We start from the raw sequence: 15,004 nt of genomic DNA, 5'->3' as shown, positions 1-15,004 counted from the left end.
GGCCACAACTCCAATTCCAACCCTGTTTGTCCATCCAGCAAAATCCGCTCTGACAACCTCACCCCACCTTCTGCACCACACCCCCTACACTACACCCCTACCCCAGGCTGCCAGGGTGACTTTAACGCGATCGCACTGGGCAGCCTTGGAAGCGGGGAGGGGAGGGCTGTCCAGGGCCCGGTCCCCGCCCGGGACAGCCCTGTGCCGTCCCAGCCCCCCTCCCACTCCCCCGCACACATCCTCCGCACCAGAGGGGGCGGCGAGCGCCTGGCTGCTAGCTCAAGGTTGCGGGCAGCAGCCCACAGGAGCATCCGGAGGCGCGGCCTGGGGGCGGGGCGTCACGGGGCCCCGCCCCTCTGACGTCAGTTTCGCGGACCGAGAGCAGGGCAGCTCCCCCAGCCGGAGCTTTCAGAGGTAGAGCAGCGCAATCGAGGCTGGACGCGCGCGCGGCCCGGCTCTGGCTCCGGCTCCGGCCTCGGAGGATGCTGCGCGCCCAGGATGCTGCCGCGCCTGGTACTGCCCCTGGCGGTGCTCCTCAGCCTGCGCCTGGGCTCCGGCGCGCACGGTAAGGATCGCAGCCCGGCCCTGCCCTGCCCTCTCCCGCCCTCCTGGGCTGCCTGCGTGTCCACACCCGACTCCCACCTTTCGTCACCCCTACATTAAAGTTGTGCGCTCCACGGGGAGCTCCGTGTGGCTGTCCCTCTGGGGAGAGGGAAGCCCATTGTCCACCCCCGCCCAGAAGCTCCCTCATGCCGGCAAGCCTGAGTCTAAGGCTCCCCATTGTGGAAGTGGAAGAGCATTAAATTGATGGGGGGAAGGGAGGGGACAGAGAGGTCAAATAACACCCCCCGCCCCAGCTTATCGTCCATCCACTTCCAGACCGATCAGAAATTTAGCCCTGGCCTTTCTTGTTGTTCTAGCCCAACTAAGACTGCTTTCCCCTCGGGGAAGGACTTTGATCCCCCCCCCCCATCTGACTCCACCTTCCCTCAGCGCTCCACTTAACCTATTTCTTCCCCACGGCATCCCCTGGCTCATCCCAGCTTTTGCCCTCACTATCACCTGTGGCTCCATCTGATCATCCCTGCTCCTTCTTTAGCCCCTAATGTGGTCCCACTGCCACCTGCCCCCCCTCCCCCCGACCTCCTCCTACCCCTTAGCTCCGTCGTCAAACCCAGCCGTATACCTGGAAAGTTTCTGCAAGAGAGCCGAGTCAACCCTGGAGAGAGAATGAAAGGGCAGGGAGGTGGAGGCAGGGCGAGTGGAGGCCGGGAGGGCAGGGACTGAAACTGCGTGGACACCAAAATACAAAGTAAACCATGCAGTCAGCCATTCACGTGATCGAGAGCTCAGTCGGGGATCTGCAGCCCAAACACCACAGAGACCGGTTGTATTTTTCACTTTCCGTCCAATGTTTTGAAATTGAAACACAGCCTTGAGGATCAAAGACATTGTAAGAAAGAAAGAAAGAAAGAAAGAGAGAGAGAGAGAGAGAGAGAGAGAGAAAGGAAGGAAGGAAGGAAGGAAGGAAGGAAGGAAGGAAGGAAGGAAGGAAGGGACAAGGGAGATGTACTTTCTAAGTATGAAGGACAGTTCTAGAAGAAGTATTACTAGAGATGGTGAGAAATTAGAGAACAAAGGACGTGGGAGAGAGTGACTGGCAGATGGGGAGGCATGAAGGGATGGAGGAGGAGAGAAGAGGGACTGACTGGGTATTGACCTTGAACTATCTCATTGCACTTGATGGGCAAGACACTTATGGTAGGTGTATTTATTACATTCACTAGGTCTAGTGAAGTTACGTAATTTGCCCAAGTCACATTGGCAAGTTAATCTGAGGATCCTGGTGTTTCCCGTGGAAAACTCCTCTGAGTGGGAGGAGGGAGGGCAGGAGCTGGAGTTAGGCCGTGGTATCTTGCCATAGAGCCAAGGGTGCTGGCTCCCGGTGGAAATGTCATCAGCCCAGTCTAGAACCAGCACTCCTTCGTTCTGTCTGTCCTCACACAGCCTAAAGCCCTTCTAGAAGCAGGGGAATGGGGCAAGCAGTCAGCTTGGGGTTGCCCAGGAGAGCTGTGAAGAGAAAACAGGCAGATGCCAATAAGCAGGGAATCTGTTGCCCCCCAAGAACTCGAGACGAGGCCTTGGGCTGGAGCCAGGATGGGGACCAAGTATGGGGACAAAAGCAGGCCTGGGGATGAGGCTGGGAGGGGGACAGGGATTGGGCAGAGCCAGGGACTGGCTCATCTGAGAGCTCGTTGCAGACAGACATACCTTAGCCCTAAGCCTCTGCCTTCTCTGCTGAGATACATCAGACTCCACTTGCCTCTGCTCAGCCTCTACTTCTGCTTCCGATCACAGACAGCACAGGAAGGCAACTTAAGGACCTAACACTAGCTCTGGAATCAGACACATCTAGATCCACCCGGTAACTCCATTGGCCTTGGGCACGTCACTTAACCTTTCCGTAATATTGGAGTAATACATGCCTACCTTGGAGGGCTGCTGTGATAATTAACTGACACAGCTTAGGTAAAGTGCTTAGCAGGGTGCTCAGCAAATAGTAAAGTACTCAAGGTCCGCAAGCTCTGATATTGTCACTCTTCTCCCCAGGAACAGAGTTGCCCAGGCCTCCATCTGTGTGGTTTGAAGCAGAATTTTTCTCCCATATCCTCCATTGGACTCCCATCCCGAATCAGTCAGAAAGCACCTACTATGAAGTGGAGCTTCTGAAGTATGGAAAGGGGAGATGGAGAAGGGAGGGAGGTGGGTGCGGGAGGGGGTGGCCCCTTGTACCTTGCTGGCATGGGAAGGTAACATTGAAGTGACACCAGGAAGGACCCTGGCACATGTCCATCAGTTGACAAGGACTGATTGAGTTCCATGTGCACTGAGAGCTCTGGGATGACAAGGCCAAGGTGTTGCCTTTACCCTCAAGGTTTTTTCCATCTTGCTGGAAAAACAGGAAGTGCATCCATAATATGGTTGGAAACCAAGGAAACCTCAAAGGACTACAACTGTGGTTGGGAGAAAGGAGAAAGCAGGAGGGGGATGGAGGAGGGGGATGTCTGTGAGATATTCCGACCCAAGAGACACTGGTATGCGGTCCCAGAAGCAAGAGAGACCCTCTTGTGGTTAGATGCCCTGGACCAGAGAAAATGCCCTGAGGGCTGGACCATCATGTGAGCTCTCTCCCTGGGCCCCTTGCTTTCCTCTCAAAGGAGGTGGGTTTGAGCATAAATTCCCCTGCTGATGCCTATCCTGATCTCTCCCCAGGTATGGAATAGACTGCTGGAAGCCCATCCCCAACTGTAGCCAGACCCTGGTGCCGTCCTGTGACCTCACTTCCGTGACCTTGGACCTGTACCACGACAATAGCTACAAAGCCAGAGTCCGGGCAGTGGATGGAAACCAGTATTCCAACTGGACCAACACGAACACACGCTTCTCCACGGATGAAGGTGCTTTTCGAATTTCCCCTGGACCCAGACTACGGCTTTGGGGGTCCCTTCCTGCCAGAAACTCTAGTCTAGAACTTTACTCTGCTCCCATAGCTTGCCATACACCTGGGCTTCCTGGCCAGGGGGCCTCGTTGCCCAAACAACTAGTCAGGACTTTTGAGAAGATTTAGATGAAAACAGCCAAGTTGTTCAAGATTTCAAAGGGAACTGGAGTTGTTTATCCTATAGAAGAGAGAAGTCTTGGGGTGAGTTGAGCAGCTGAGTCACAAGGGCCAGACCTGTGTACTTGCAGCTTTCTAGAAGAGGAAGTGAATCCATAAGCTCTCAGAATAGGGCAGCAAACAGTAGGCAGAATTAGATTTAGTCCTCACCCGCTTTGGGCTGAATTCCCAGGGGTCAGGATGCGAGGCTGTGAGGCAGGGAGGTGCTACTTGATGAAGAGTTGGAGGTCTCTCTTTGTAGAGAGAAGAGAAAAGGGTAAGCCCCACACTTGATGGGATTCTTCCATGCCACAAATTGGACCAGACCATGTTCTATGTGTGTGGTGAGCCTACTCTCCAAAATTCGGAGTCAGAACCAATGGTCTTTGAGGGCACTGGCTGCCAAATGCCATCCTGCAGGCCAGTGTCCAACTGGCCACAGAAACATTACCTGGGCAGTGTGTTTAAGATAAATGTTTCCAGGGACCCAGCTTCAAAAATTCAGATTCACTGTGTCTTAAGTGGGCCTGGGGCATCTGTATTTTTAAGGTACCCCCCAGGAAGTCCTGATGTTCCACTGGGTTGGAAACCAGTGGCCCCAGGCTGTAGGGTGGGTAAAGCTGGACTCCGGAGGCCAAGCCCGGGTGGGACAGGCAGGCCCTCCCCAGCCCGCCGGCCTCATGATTTTGCCTCCCCACTCAGTGACTCTGATGGTTAGCAGCGTGAAGCTAGAGGTGAACAACGGCGTCATCCTCGGGTGGATCCAGCTCCCCAGGCCCAGGATGGCCCTTACCAGCGACACTTACGAAACCGTCTTCCAACACTTTCGAGAGTATGAGATTAAGCTGCGCAAGGTGCCAGGGAACTATACGGTACGGGCTTCCCTGGGACCACAGCAGATGGGCTCCCTGGGCCTCCCTGTCCCCCGGGCTGGCAGCACCTTTCATGCACCCCTGGAGGACTCTGCTGGCAGAGCAGAGGGGGGTCGTGGGGCGGGGAAGGGAGTTGAGAAGCCCTCAGTTAAGATGCACCTGCCGAGTGGCAGGGAAGGCACTGCCTGCTAGCGCCAGGCACCACGCGAGACGTTTGCTAAAACTATTAGTTTTGACCGCCTTGCAGGTGGCTATTTTACTCCCTCTTGTAAATGGGGGAATGAGGCTCCGAGAGGCTACGTGATTGCCCAGGGACACCCCCGTACGTGGGTGGTCAGGAATCTGCCAGGAAAGAGGATGCTCTTTCCACCATTTGATTCCAGCCCCTTCTAGGAAGGTCCTCCGTGTTCTATAAAATGTCCCTCTTGTCTTTTAGTACAAGATAGATCATGTTAATCACAGAGATCTTGAGCTGCATTAATGATATCGGGTTTGTTCTGCTAGAGAAAGGACAGTGAAGACCATGAGTCAGGGATATTTTGTTGATTACTATGTTATTTTTGTTTCAGTTCATACAGCAGAAGGTTTACCGTGAAAACTTCAGCCTCTCACCCCCTGGAGAACTGGGAGAGTTCTGTGTCAAGGTGAAGCCATCTGTGGGCTCCCGAACTAACAGGGCACTGTGGTCCAAGGAAGAGTGCGTCGTGCTCACCCGACAGTGTGAGTCTGCAGCTCGGCTGCTGTGTGGGTGGGGAGGGAGGCAGGAAGGGCCTCGCACAACCTAAAAAGCATCAGTTGAGGGCTGCCGACGCCATGGGCACTCCTCCCCACAGCCCTAGGAGAGAGATCCTATCGTCCCCATTTTAGAGATGCGGGAACTGAGGCTCTGTGGGCATAAACAGCTTTCTAGGACATGGTGGCAAAGCCGGGTCTCTTGATTCTGCTGGTGCTTCTGCTTGAGCCCAGCTGTGCTTCCCAAGAACCCACCCCCACCCTAGCCCACCTCTGCCAGCTGGGGTAGTTCCTGTTCGTTACATTCCTCAGCTATCCCTTCTTGGAGCTGGGCACAGGGCGCCTTCTCCTTACCCTGCCTCCTCCTCCGAGGACGTAGAACTGAGCTGCCCCCTGCCACAGCTGCTAAAGCCAGGCTCTCCCTGGTGCTGGGGAGGGGAGGGAGGGCTAGGGACACGGGATGTGAAGGCCACGGCCCTGTCCACAAGGATCTTACAGTCTGGCTGGGGAGAGAGGGCGTGCCCAGAGGAAGCCGTAACTTATAACTCAGGATAGCACATGTCAAATGTCCGACCAGTCATGCCAGTCCAGTGTGGACAAGGTCCAGCAAACACCAGAGTGACTCCCTCCATTTCTACAATACATTTCAATTAATGAACACACAAGTTCATTGTCATTTAGCCAGACCCTCATTTTAGCAGAGTCAGGCACCATCCCCGTGTCAGGCGTCCCTAAGAGCTTTTTCAACATCCACCCACTGGTACAAGAAATAGTTTCGTGTACAGCTCTGGCTTCAGATCTCAGTTTTCCCACTTATGAGGTCTGTGGGCTTGGGTCAATTAAACTTTCCGGGCCCCAGGATCCTAATCTATATAGAGGTGATAATAGTGTTTACCTCCTAAAGTTGTTATAAAGATCAGAAAACATAAGTAAAGGACCTAGTAGATGATCGGTGCTGTGTACTTCAGTCATCGTATGTGGGGAAACGGGGGCTCGGGGAGGCTGCATAATTCGTCCAAACCCGCACAGCCAGTAAGCGGTGGAGTGAGGACTTAAGCTCAGGTCTGGCTGCTCCCGGAGCCTCCATTGTCACCTGCGGCAGCCTCCTGCCCCTCCCCCGCCCGCCCCGTCCCACGTGCCGTAGTGTGGGTCGTGCGCAGAGCCGACGCCAAGTCAGCGTGTCTCGTGAGGGACTCCTTCAGGACAGAGGCTGTAGGCCAGGCAGGAATTCCCAAACATCCAGAAACATCTAGTTGTAGCCTAGAGGAAGCCTGGGGGGTCAGCTGGGCCACTCCAGTCCCACACTGCCAGGCCACAAACACATCTGTCTCCGCCTACAGATTTCACCGTGACCAACTTCAGCATCTTCTTCACCTTCGTACTGCTGCTCTGCGGAGCCCTGGCCTACTGCCTGGCCCTCCAGCTGTGCATGCGGCGCCAGAGGAAGCTGCCTGCCGTCCTGGTGAGTCTCAAGGGGAGGCCACTGTCCTGTCCTTCCTAGCCGTACCGGCCCTTCTAGCCATGCTGATCCTTGCTAGCCATACTCCAGGAGGCAGGGAGCTCCCCCCAGACAGGCCATTCCCTCGGCCCTGACATTATCAGGAGGCACCTTCATCACGGACCGTGGGGACAGAGGGAGGGCTTAAATGCAAAGCCCAGTGCTGAGAACATGATCTTCTGATGGCCCCCGTAAGACACATACGGAGTAGTCCTAACCCCCGACGTGTCATTTTGTTACTATTCACTAATAATTGGCTATGGATCAGCCCCTGTGCGTTAGTACCTCTGAGGCAGGTATGATCCTCATTTTATAAGGGAAGAAACTGAGGCATAGAGTGACTGTCGCAAGCACAGGGGTCACAGAGCCAGGAAGAGTCAGGACGGAGCCCAGTCGCCTCCCCCCGCCCCTGTCCCCCACTGGCTGGTGATGAGGAGTGATCTGGAAGAGGAAGACTCTGGCCTGGGAGCACCCCTGCCTAGTGCTGCTGCCCGAGTGGCAGGGAGCAGAGCAGATGGCAGTGCCGAGGGGGCCATGGCCAGGGTCTCGGACTAGCTACCCGGCGCCAGCAACTGCTGCTCTTCTGCTATAAGCCAGCGTCCACATCTCAGCCTGCAGCCCGGAGCAGCACTTCCACACCTCTGCCTGGGATTCAGGCTGCTCCTGGGTTTGTGGCCACACGCCCACGGCTTGCGGCCACACGCCCGCGGCTGCCATCCTTGTGATGGCCGTAGGCTATGCAGGGAAGGACCAGCCCCATCAGGGAGGCAGGGGCCCTAGGAAGGGCCACAGCTAGAAAGGACCCCCCCTCAAGGGATCCCAGGATTTCTAAGAAAAATAAAGAGAGAGACAGAGGTCCTCTGGAATTATTTTGAGTAAGAACTCCAGGAAGTGGGGAGGCAGGGAGAGAAGCGACTGCCTGCCCTGCTTACAGGCTTGCCCAGGAAGCAAAGGACTGTGTTCCTAGGTCCCATGCCCTGGGCAGAGTGGTTATGATGACACTGGGGACTGGCAGCCCCTACAACTTTAGGAGACTAAAAAGTTCTTCCTTGTGTCTAACTGAAGTATGTAACCCATTGTTCCTTCCCTGTGCTCTGGGGAGGTTCAGTTCTATAAACACGTATACACTGGCCTGTTTAACAAGTACTTGGAACATATTCTATATGCAGGGCCTGGAGCTGGGATGGGGGAGGTTTAGAGATGAGTGCCCCATGGGGGCTGCCCTTAGGGATGGATAACTGGAACGCTAAGGGGTGGGGGAGGGGGGGTCCTGGTAACTGGAGCAGGGGGTGGGGGGATCCTAGTTGGGCATCAGGACGAGCATCCAGGAAGAGATGAACAAACCGGCTATTGAGCTGCAGTTATTACACACCTATGACATGCAAAACGTTGTGCAGGATGACCCTGATTAATGTGGCCCCTGGTCCCAAGGGTCTTGATCACAGCCTGCTGGGGCAGCCACTACGTAATCGTTTAACTCTAATGGGACCCAGTGAAATCGACATAGATACAAAATGCCAAAGGAGAGAACAAGCAACCTCTGGGCTTTCGCTCCTCTGACATTTGGATCACAGAATTGAGCTCTCCTTGAGAATCTCTTCCTCCTCAAGATAAATGCAGCCAGTTCCCTTCATTGAATGATCCTGGCCATTATGAACTTTATCAATAATTTCTAGCGCACAGAGCACCTTCACACTCACTTGCTTATTGCCACTTGTTCGCTATTTTGATCTGATCTTTAGACAAATGGGGATTTCAGATCAGGCCAGCAGAGTACAAATTCCAGGTCTGTTGTTTGCTGCTGTGACTTTGTGCATGTCATTTCACTTCTCTGAGGTTCGATATTCTTCTCCTTAGAGAAGCACATCCTTAGAGATTGGAGCATAAAATTCAATTCACCAAATATGTACTAAGTGGTTTCTATGTACCAGGCACCGTTAGGAGCACTTTCTGTACATTAACTACAACCCGAGCAGGCTGGTACTGTCATTATGGCCATTTTACAGGCAAGACACTAAAGCACAGAGAGACCAAATCATTCAGCCAAGATGAAGCAGCTGATAAAGGCAGAGCTGGGATTTGGGCTGTGGAGTCTTGCTCTAGAAACCGATATGCTTAATCACAACCTATGTGGTATCAATAGGAACTCAACCAATAAGAGTTGCATTGGAGTCAAAACTTACAAAGGGAGTAAGGACAGATGTGCAACAGTGAGTCGATCAGTCAGTCAACAAACCTTACAAGTGCCTAATAGGTACCAGCTCAGTTGCAGCTTTGGGAACAGAGTGGCAAACAAACTAGGCAGGTCCTGCCCTCAGGGTACTTATATTCCACTGGGTGTGGGGAGTGTGTCGGTACAGTGGGTCGTGGTAGGGGGAAGAAAATAAACTAGGAAACAATTTCAGGAATGAAATGCTAGAAAGTAGTAAACTAGGTTAATGCTAGGGCACCTGGGTGGCTCTGTCAGTTAAGAGTCTGACTCTCGGTTTCAACTCAGGTCATGATCTCACATTTCAGGAGTTCGAACCCCGCATCGGGCTCCACGCTGACCGTGTGCAGCCTGCTTGAGATTCTCTCTCTCCCTCTCTCACTCTATCTCAAAATGAACAAATAAACTTTTAAAGAGAGTGTGTGGAGCACTGCTCTAGCCAGGATGACCAGGAAGGCCTCTCTGGGGAGTTAACATCGGAGCTGAGGCTGGGTAATAAGCAGGACACAGTCATAGAAAGTGCTGAGAGAAGAGTGTTCCGACCACAGAGCATAGCACGTGCAAAGGCCCTGAGAGCACTCAGCTGATGCATTCCAGGGCAGAAAGAACCCCTGTGTGGCTGAGACAGAGCAGCAAGGGGGAGAGGGATTAAGTGACTTTCCCAGGAACTCCGGGCAGTCAGTGGGGAGCAGCTCCTCCCCAGCCACTAGCTCTGTGCTTGTTCCGCTGCCACATGGGGCAGCCACCTGTGTGTATGCAAGTCATACTCAGTGTGGAGAAATTAATTCGGTGTCTCACATCCAACATTAGAAAAAACGAAGGGGACACCTGAGTGGCTCAGTCAGTTACGCGTCCGACTTCGGCTCAGGTCATGATCTCAGGGTTGGTGGGTTCGAAACCCGCGTCGGGCTCTGTGCTGACAGCTCAGAGCCTGGAGCCTGCTTCTGATTCTGTGTCTGCCTCTCTCTCTCTGCCCCTCCCATTCTCATGCTCTGTTTCTCTCTGTCTCAATAATAAATACACATTAAAAAAATAAAATGGACAAGCTAGGATAATGGATAGAACGGGATAGGAAAGATAGAACAGACTAAAAGAGGAATAGAATAGAATCGAGTAGTAGTGTGGGTCACAGTTCACGGGTAGTAATGATAAGTGTTCTTTTGTGAAACTGCCTTCAGTTATTTACACAGGAGTTACATACTTCTAGGCTGTTTGTTGTGGGTTATGATGTCACACATTTCTTATTTTGGGCCACAGTCAAAAAAGTCTGACACACCCTGCTACATCTATCTAGATGAGTCCGGCCTGCTCTCAGGTGTGGAAAGCAGTACTGACGGAGCTGAGAACATTCTCCGCTCCCCGCAGGCTCCCCTCCTGCCTGCCGTTCCATCCAGGCTGGAAGCACACAGGCCTGAGCCAAACTGAGAACTGCATTAAGAGGAAAGGTCGGTTCTTAAAGGACACAGGAAGCACACGGGCCCCTCGGTTAGGGCGGCACTGCCTTGAGCTTGCCTCCCAGCCCTGGGGCCACACCTGCAATGCTGGAGTGCCTTCCTGCAGGTAACCCTTCTTCTTCTCACTCCGCCCTCTCCCCTCCAGGTCTTCGAGAAGCCCCATCCCTTCAGCTTCGTCATCCAGCTTCCCCGCCCAGAGCCCCGGGACACCATCCATCCCCTGGACGAGGAGGCCTTCCCCAAAGTGTCCCCGGAGCTGAAGAACTCGGAGCTGCACGGCAGCACGGACAGCGGCTTCGGCAGTGCCAAGCCATCCCTGCAGAGCGAGGAGCCCCAGTTCCTCCTGCCTGCGCCGCACGCACCGGCGGGGGGCGCCGTGGGAAAGGGGGTGCCCCGGGAGCTGGCGAACCGCTGCGGCGGCGACAGCAGCAGCAGCACGGACAGCGGAATCTGCCTGCGGGAGCCCAGCCTGAGTCCCGGCACCAGACCCCACTGGGAGCAGCGGGCGAGGGGCAGCAGCCAGGGCCACGACGACAGTGGCATTGGTCTAGTCCAAAACTCCGAGGGGCAGCCTGAGGACGTGCAGGGTGTCTCGGCCTTGGGCCACGTCAACCCCTCAGGGCCTGAGGTGCCTGGGGAGGAAGACCCCGACTCCGTGGCATTCCGGGGCTACCTAAAGCAGACCAGATGCACACAGGAGAAACCAGCCAAGGCAGGCTGCCTGGAGGAGGAGCTCGCCTCGACAGAGAGCCTTGGCCCCAAGTTCAGGACGTGCCTGGATGCCGAGGCAGGCTGGCCTCCACCGGCCCTGGCCAAGGGCTATTTGAAACAGGACCCAGGAATGACTCATATTCCATCACGGACCCCAGCTGGACAGTGGAATCCGCCAACTGAGGAATGGTCCCTTCTGGGTTTGACCGGCTCCAGGGACCCAGGAGCATCTGACTGCAGCCTAGACCACGATCTTGCCACTCTGGACTGTATGGCGGCCCCAGGTGGTCTTCTGGGCAGCTTTGACTCACACCTGGTCACCTTGCCTCTTATCTCCAGCCTGCACTCAAACGAGTGACTCAGGCTAACGGGATGCTTTTTGATTTCAGCCAAGCCCTGCTTGGACCAGAAGGAGGGGCCCCAGGGGTCAGAAGTGACTCATGAGGCCAGTGTGAGCACCTTCCTGCAAGTTCAGGGGCTCCAGCCCCAGCCAGGCCTGGTAAGGCTGTCCGAAGTGCCCGAGGCAGAGAGAGGCTACCTTGCTGTTCCAGTGCAGGGTGTGTGGACGCCACTGCCTGTTCTGCAGACGGGTCCCCAAAGACTCTGGCAGGACCAGGAAGGGCAGAGCAGAGATCTCCTCCCTCCTTAGGGCACTTCCTGTACTGTAAAAGATCGTTTGCTCAGGGGAACCACAGGGTTTTCTGGAACTGCGGCGAGGCCAACAAGCTGAAGTCAGTTCAGACCCAGCCCTCCCTCTTAGGCTAGCCGTGTGCTGGGGCTTCCAGCAGGGTGCAGGGCTGGGAGGGTGGGAGCTTCAGGGCCCCCCTGCAGGGCCATTTCTAGGAGGAAGATGGAGGAAGCAGAGACCAAGTTCGATCTCTGGGATGGCCACACGGAGAATCTTCCCGACTGGCATCCTCCCGGGCAGGGAGCTTGTCATGCCACTAGACCAATCCCACACGATGAATCTACCCTGCTCAGCCAGCCAGTCCACCAACCACCATCATGGAGCCCACAGCGGGTGAACCCCCTGTGACCAAGCCACTCACGACCCCACCCCATCGCCCCCCCCACCATCTTGCTGACAGTACTGGAGAAGCCATGGTTATTTGTACTGGTCAAAACTCAGCCCTTCAGGGTGTCTGTGGACTTGGGCACCAGCTCACCTGCCCCAGAGGGTCCCGGGCGGGACCTGCGCTTGCATTTACTGTTGTCATCTAGCCACAGACCCACGGGACACGGCACCGCCCTCTCAGGGATCCCCCGTGCGAGCTTGGGGCAGCCACAGGTGGAATAAGGATGCCATCTCCAGGGGGCCCTCCATGCTGGCCCCGGGGGTGATGTCTCCCGCCCAGTGTGAGCCCGGGCTGGGAAGAAGGGGACTGTAGAACCCACATCTGCACAGACACAGCCTCCTTCTCATGCCGAGGACTGACAGACTTAGCACAGGTCCATGGTGTCATGCTCAGAGGACTACCAGACCCTGGGCCCAGAAAGGGGGCGGGTGTGGGCCCTGCTCCCCCATACTCACTGTTAAGATTCTGTCTTCAAAGCCAGTTTACAGTCCATGGGCTCCTAAGCTGGGAGGTGTGACAGGCTTGACAGATGCCCCGAGAGTCCCTGCTTGGCCCTGCACTTTTCTGTGGCGGTCAGAGAAGACATGCCAGCTCAGGGGATCCAGCCAGAACCGCCCCTTGCCCCCCCCCCCCATAGTCTACCAAGAGGTTCTCAGGTGTCTCATAACTCCGCCTGGACACTTGAGGTTTGCGGAGTTCCTCAGGGTTCCCTTGGAAGGTTTATTTATTTATCCTGTTACCTTATTTATTGAAGAGACAGCACAATACCGTGAAAGAATTCGGAGTATTCAAGAACTTGGTTCTGACCCGACCCCCACTCCTGGGTTCTAGTTCTGACCCCACTGTTTGTAGCATTTCCTCATCTGTAAACCGAAGAGCATCGGTTTATGCCTGATGCGTTCCGTTCACAGGGATGTGAGTTTCCACCGAGGGGGCGGGTCTGAAAGGGTCTTGAAAGAAAAGCTCTGTAAATCAGGGGTGTAGGTTTTTTATTTGAATAAATGGTCAGGACCACAGGAATCTTGTGAAACCAGTCAAATTTCTGATGACGCGGTGGCTGGGGGGAGACTCAAATTGCTGATCGTTGAAGTTGATAAGGAAAACAATGTGTGATGTCGCTTTAGCAGAAATGAAGACTTAGGCTCAAACCAGACACAGGTCTGAGCCCGCATAAGAACATGATGTAACAGGTATGTAATGTAATGAAGGAGATTGTGACGCTGTATGTAAATGAGAGAGATGTTCTTTTGGAAGGCTGAAAAGGAAATGTAGAAGACAATGGGGTTTTTGCTTTTTTTGAGAGCGCGTGAGCGGGGGAGGGGCAGAGAGAGAGGTCAAAGGATCCGAAGCGGACTCTGCGATGACAGCAGAGAACCCAACTTGAACTCACGAACCACGAGATCATGACCTGAGCTGAAGTCGGATGCTCAACTGACTGAGCCACCCCGGCGCCCCAAGACAATGTTCTGAGTGTGGATCCTGACCACCTGGAAAAGAGAGCAGACCTTCCTGGAGCCCCACCACCTGCTCCCCCCGGGCCTGGAGGTGCATCCCACGGGTGCTTCTCATAAGTGCGGAAGCCATCTGCATTTGATTCTGAAAGCAGTCTGCTCTTTCCACGAAAAGCCACACGTGGGTTTGAATCTCTCCCCACGCTCAGCCCAGCAGATAGAGCAAACTTGGGGTCCACGGCCAGGGTCTCTGGTGCACTTTGCCCTTTGTCCCAGCCCAGATCCTCGAGGAGGTGAATGGGAACACCTCTTCGCCGTTTCTCTGGGTCACCTCTCCTGTGATGCTTCTCCCCATTTCGCTCAGAAAATCAGCGGTTCTGGGGAAGCGCTGATCGTACCATCTTCAGAGAACTTGACTAATACTATGCCATTTGGGACCTGCCCAGACTTCTGCCCCAGAGGCTTCCCTGTCCTATTCTTGTGAAGTGTGGCTTCGGCCACTTTCTCCTGGATACGAGTGTTGGAGATGACCTCTGGCCTCAGGGAAAGACCCCTGAGGCAGGCTGCGTAAAGAAGGGCAGAGGGGTGAGTACAAAGACTGAGAGAGTAAAAGGAATCAGCAACTGGTGCTGGATGCGCTGGGAGAGACCAAATGCAGAGCAGCTTGCAGAACAGAGTCCCAGGATGTGGGCTCTGCTACACGCCTCACCTGCTTCCCTTGTGACGCACGAGTGGGAGTTTGTGCTGGGTCCCCTCTGCCTTGAAGCCCCTCTCTGTCTGCCCGGCACAGACAGCCAGGGCTCGTGGGGGAAACGGCGTTCTACCCACAGTTGGTGCTGAGATGCTCACAGGCTTCTCGGGAATTTCGACTCAAGTCCCCAAGAGAAGGCCCTCTTTGTTCTTAAACTGAGTAATCTCCCTCAGGGCTTTTCCAGGCTGAGGAATGTGTGATTCTGCATTTCTGTGAGCTAACGGAACTTCCTCTTACCCAGGAGATGGGGGAAATGGACCCACGTTGACCAAACAGGAAATTCTATTGAACTCTTTTCCCAACTTTCTAAATAGCTGTATCAAAGAATCTGCCTTGTCTTCCCCGAAGATCTCTACCCCTCCCCCACCCCACCTGCAAGGCACGCACCATCAAAGAATACACATGGCGGGTCATGAGGGTGGTCATGGCCCCAGAGCCCACACTGTCCCACTAGGTGGAAGCTCTCGGAAACCCACATGGGAACGGCGGGGAGAGGGGTGCCATGGGCCGTGCCCGCCTGGGACAGCGCACTGGCGACCAAGGGTGGGGGGAGGGGTCCAGGCAGCTAGAGCAGATTTTCTGAAGCCCCAGC

At 54.9% G+C, this 15,004-nt stretch overlaps 1 protein-coding gene across 2 annotated transcripts; it reads left to right on the top strand.

Moving 5' to 3' along the window:
- Positions 1–415: 415 nt before the first annotated feature.
- Positions 416–14,801, top strand: IL10RA (interleukin 10 receptor subunit alpha). Of its 2 annotated transcripts, XM_039229333.1 has the most exons (7): positions 416–565; positions 2,611–2,731; positions 3,274–3,458; positions 4,361–4,530; positions 5,100–5,250; positions 6,603–6,724; positions 10,569–14,801. In XM_039229333.1, the coding sequence occupies exons 1-7, from the start codon at positions 499–501 to the stop codon at positions 11,490–11,492; spliced, it is 1,740 nt and encodes a 579-aa protein (XP_039085264.1). In that variant the 5' UTR covers positions 416–498; the 3' UTR covers positions 11,493–14,801. The 2 variants fall into 2 exon arrangements, with proteins under 2 accessions (XP_039085264.1, XP_039085265.1); XM_039229334.1 differs by lacking the exon at positions 416–565 and having other exon boundaries at positions 2,680–2,763.
- The last annotated feature ends 203 nt before the right edge of the window (positions 14,802–15,004 follow it).

The sequence above is a fragment of the Hyaena hyaena genome, unplaced genomic scaffold (genome assembly GCF_003009895.1).
Source record: "Hyaena hyaena isolate Hyena2069 unplaced genomic scaffold, ASM300989v1 scaffold_37, whole genome shotgun sequence".
In the NCBI taxonomy this organism is placed as follows: domain Eukaryota; kingdom Metazoa; phylum Chordata; class Mammalia; order Carnivora; family Hyaenidae; genus Hyaena; species Hyaena hyaena.
This window is presented reverse-complemented; position numbering and strand designations above follow the sequence as displayed.

Coding starts and splice junctions, on each gene's coding strand:
- IL10RA (XM_039229333.1), top strand. CDS start 499: ATGCTGCCGCGCCTGGTACTGCCCCTGGCGGTGCTCCTCAGCCTGCGC. Junction 3,459..4,360: donor ACGCTTCTCCACGGATGAAG/GTGCTTTTCGAA, acceptor CTCCCCACTCAG/TGACTCTGATGGTTAGCAGC. Junction 6,725..10,568: donor GGAAGCTGCCTGCCGTCCTG/GTGAGTCTCAAG, acceptor TCTCCCCTCCAG/GTCTTCGAGAAGCCCCATCC.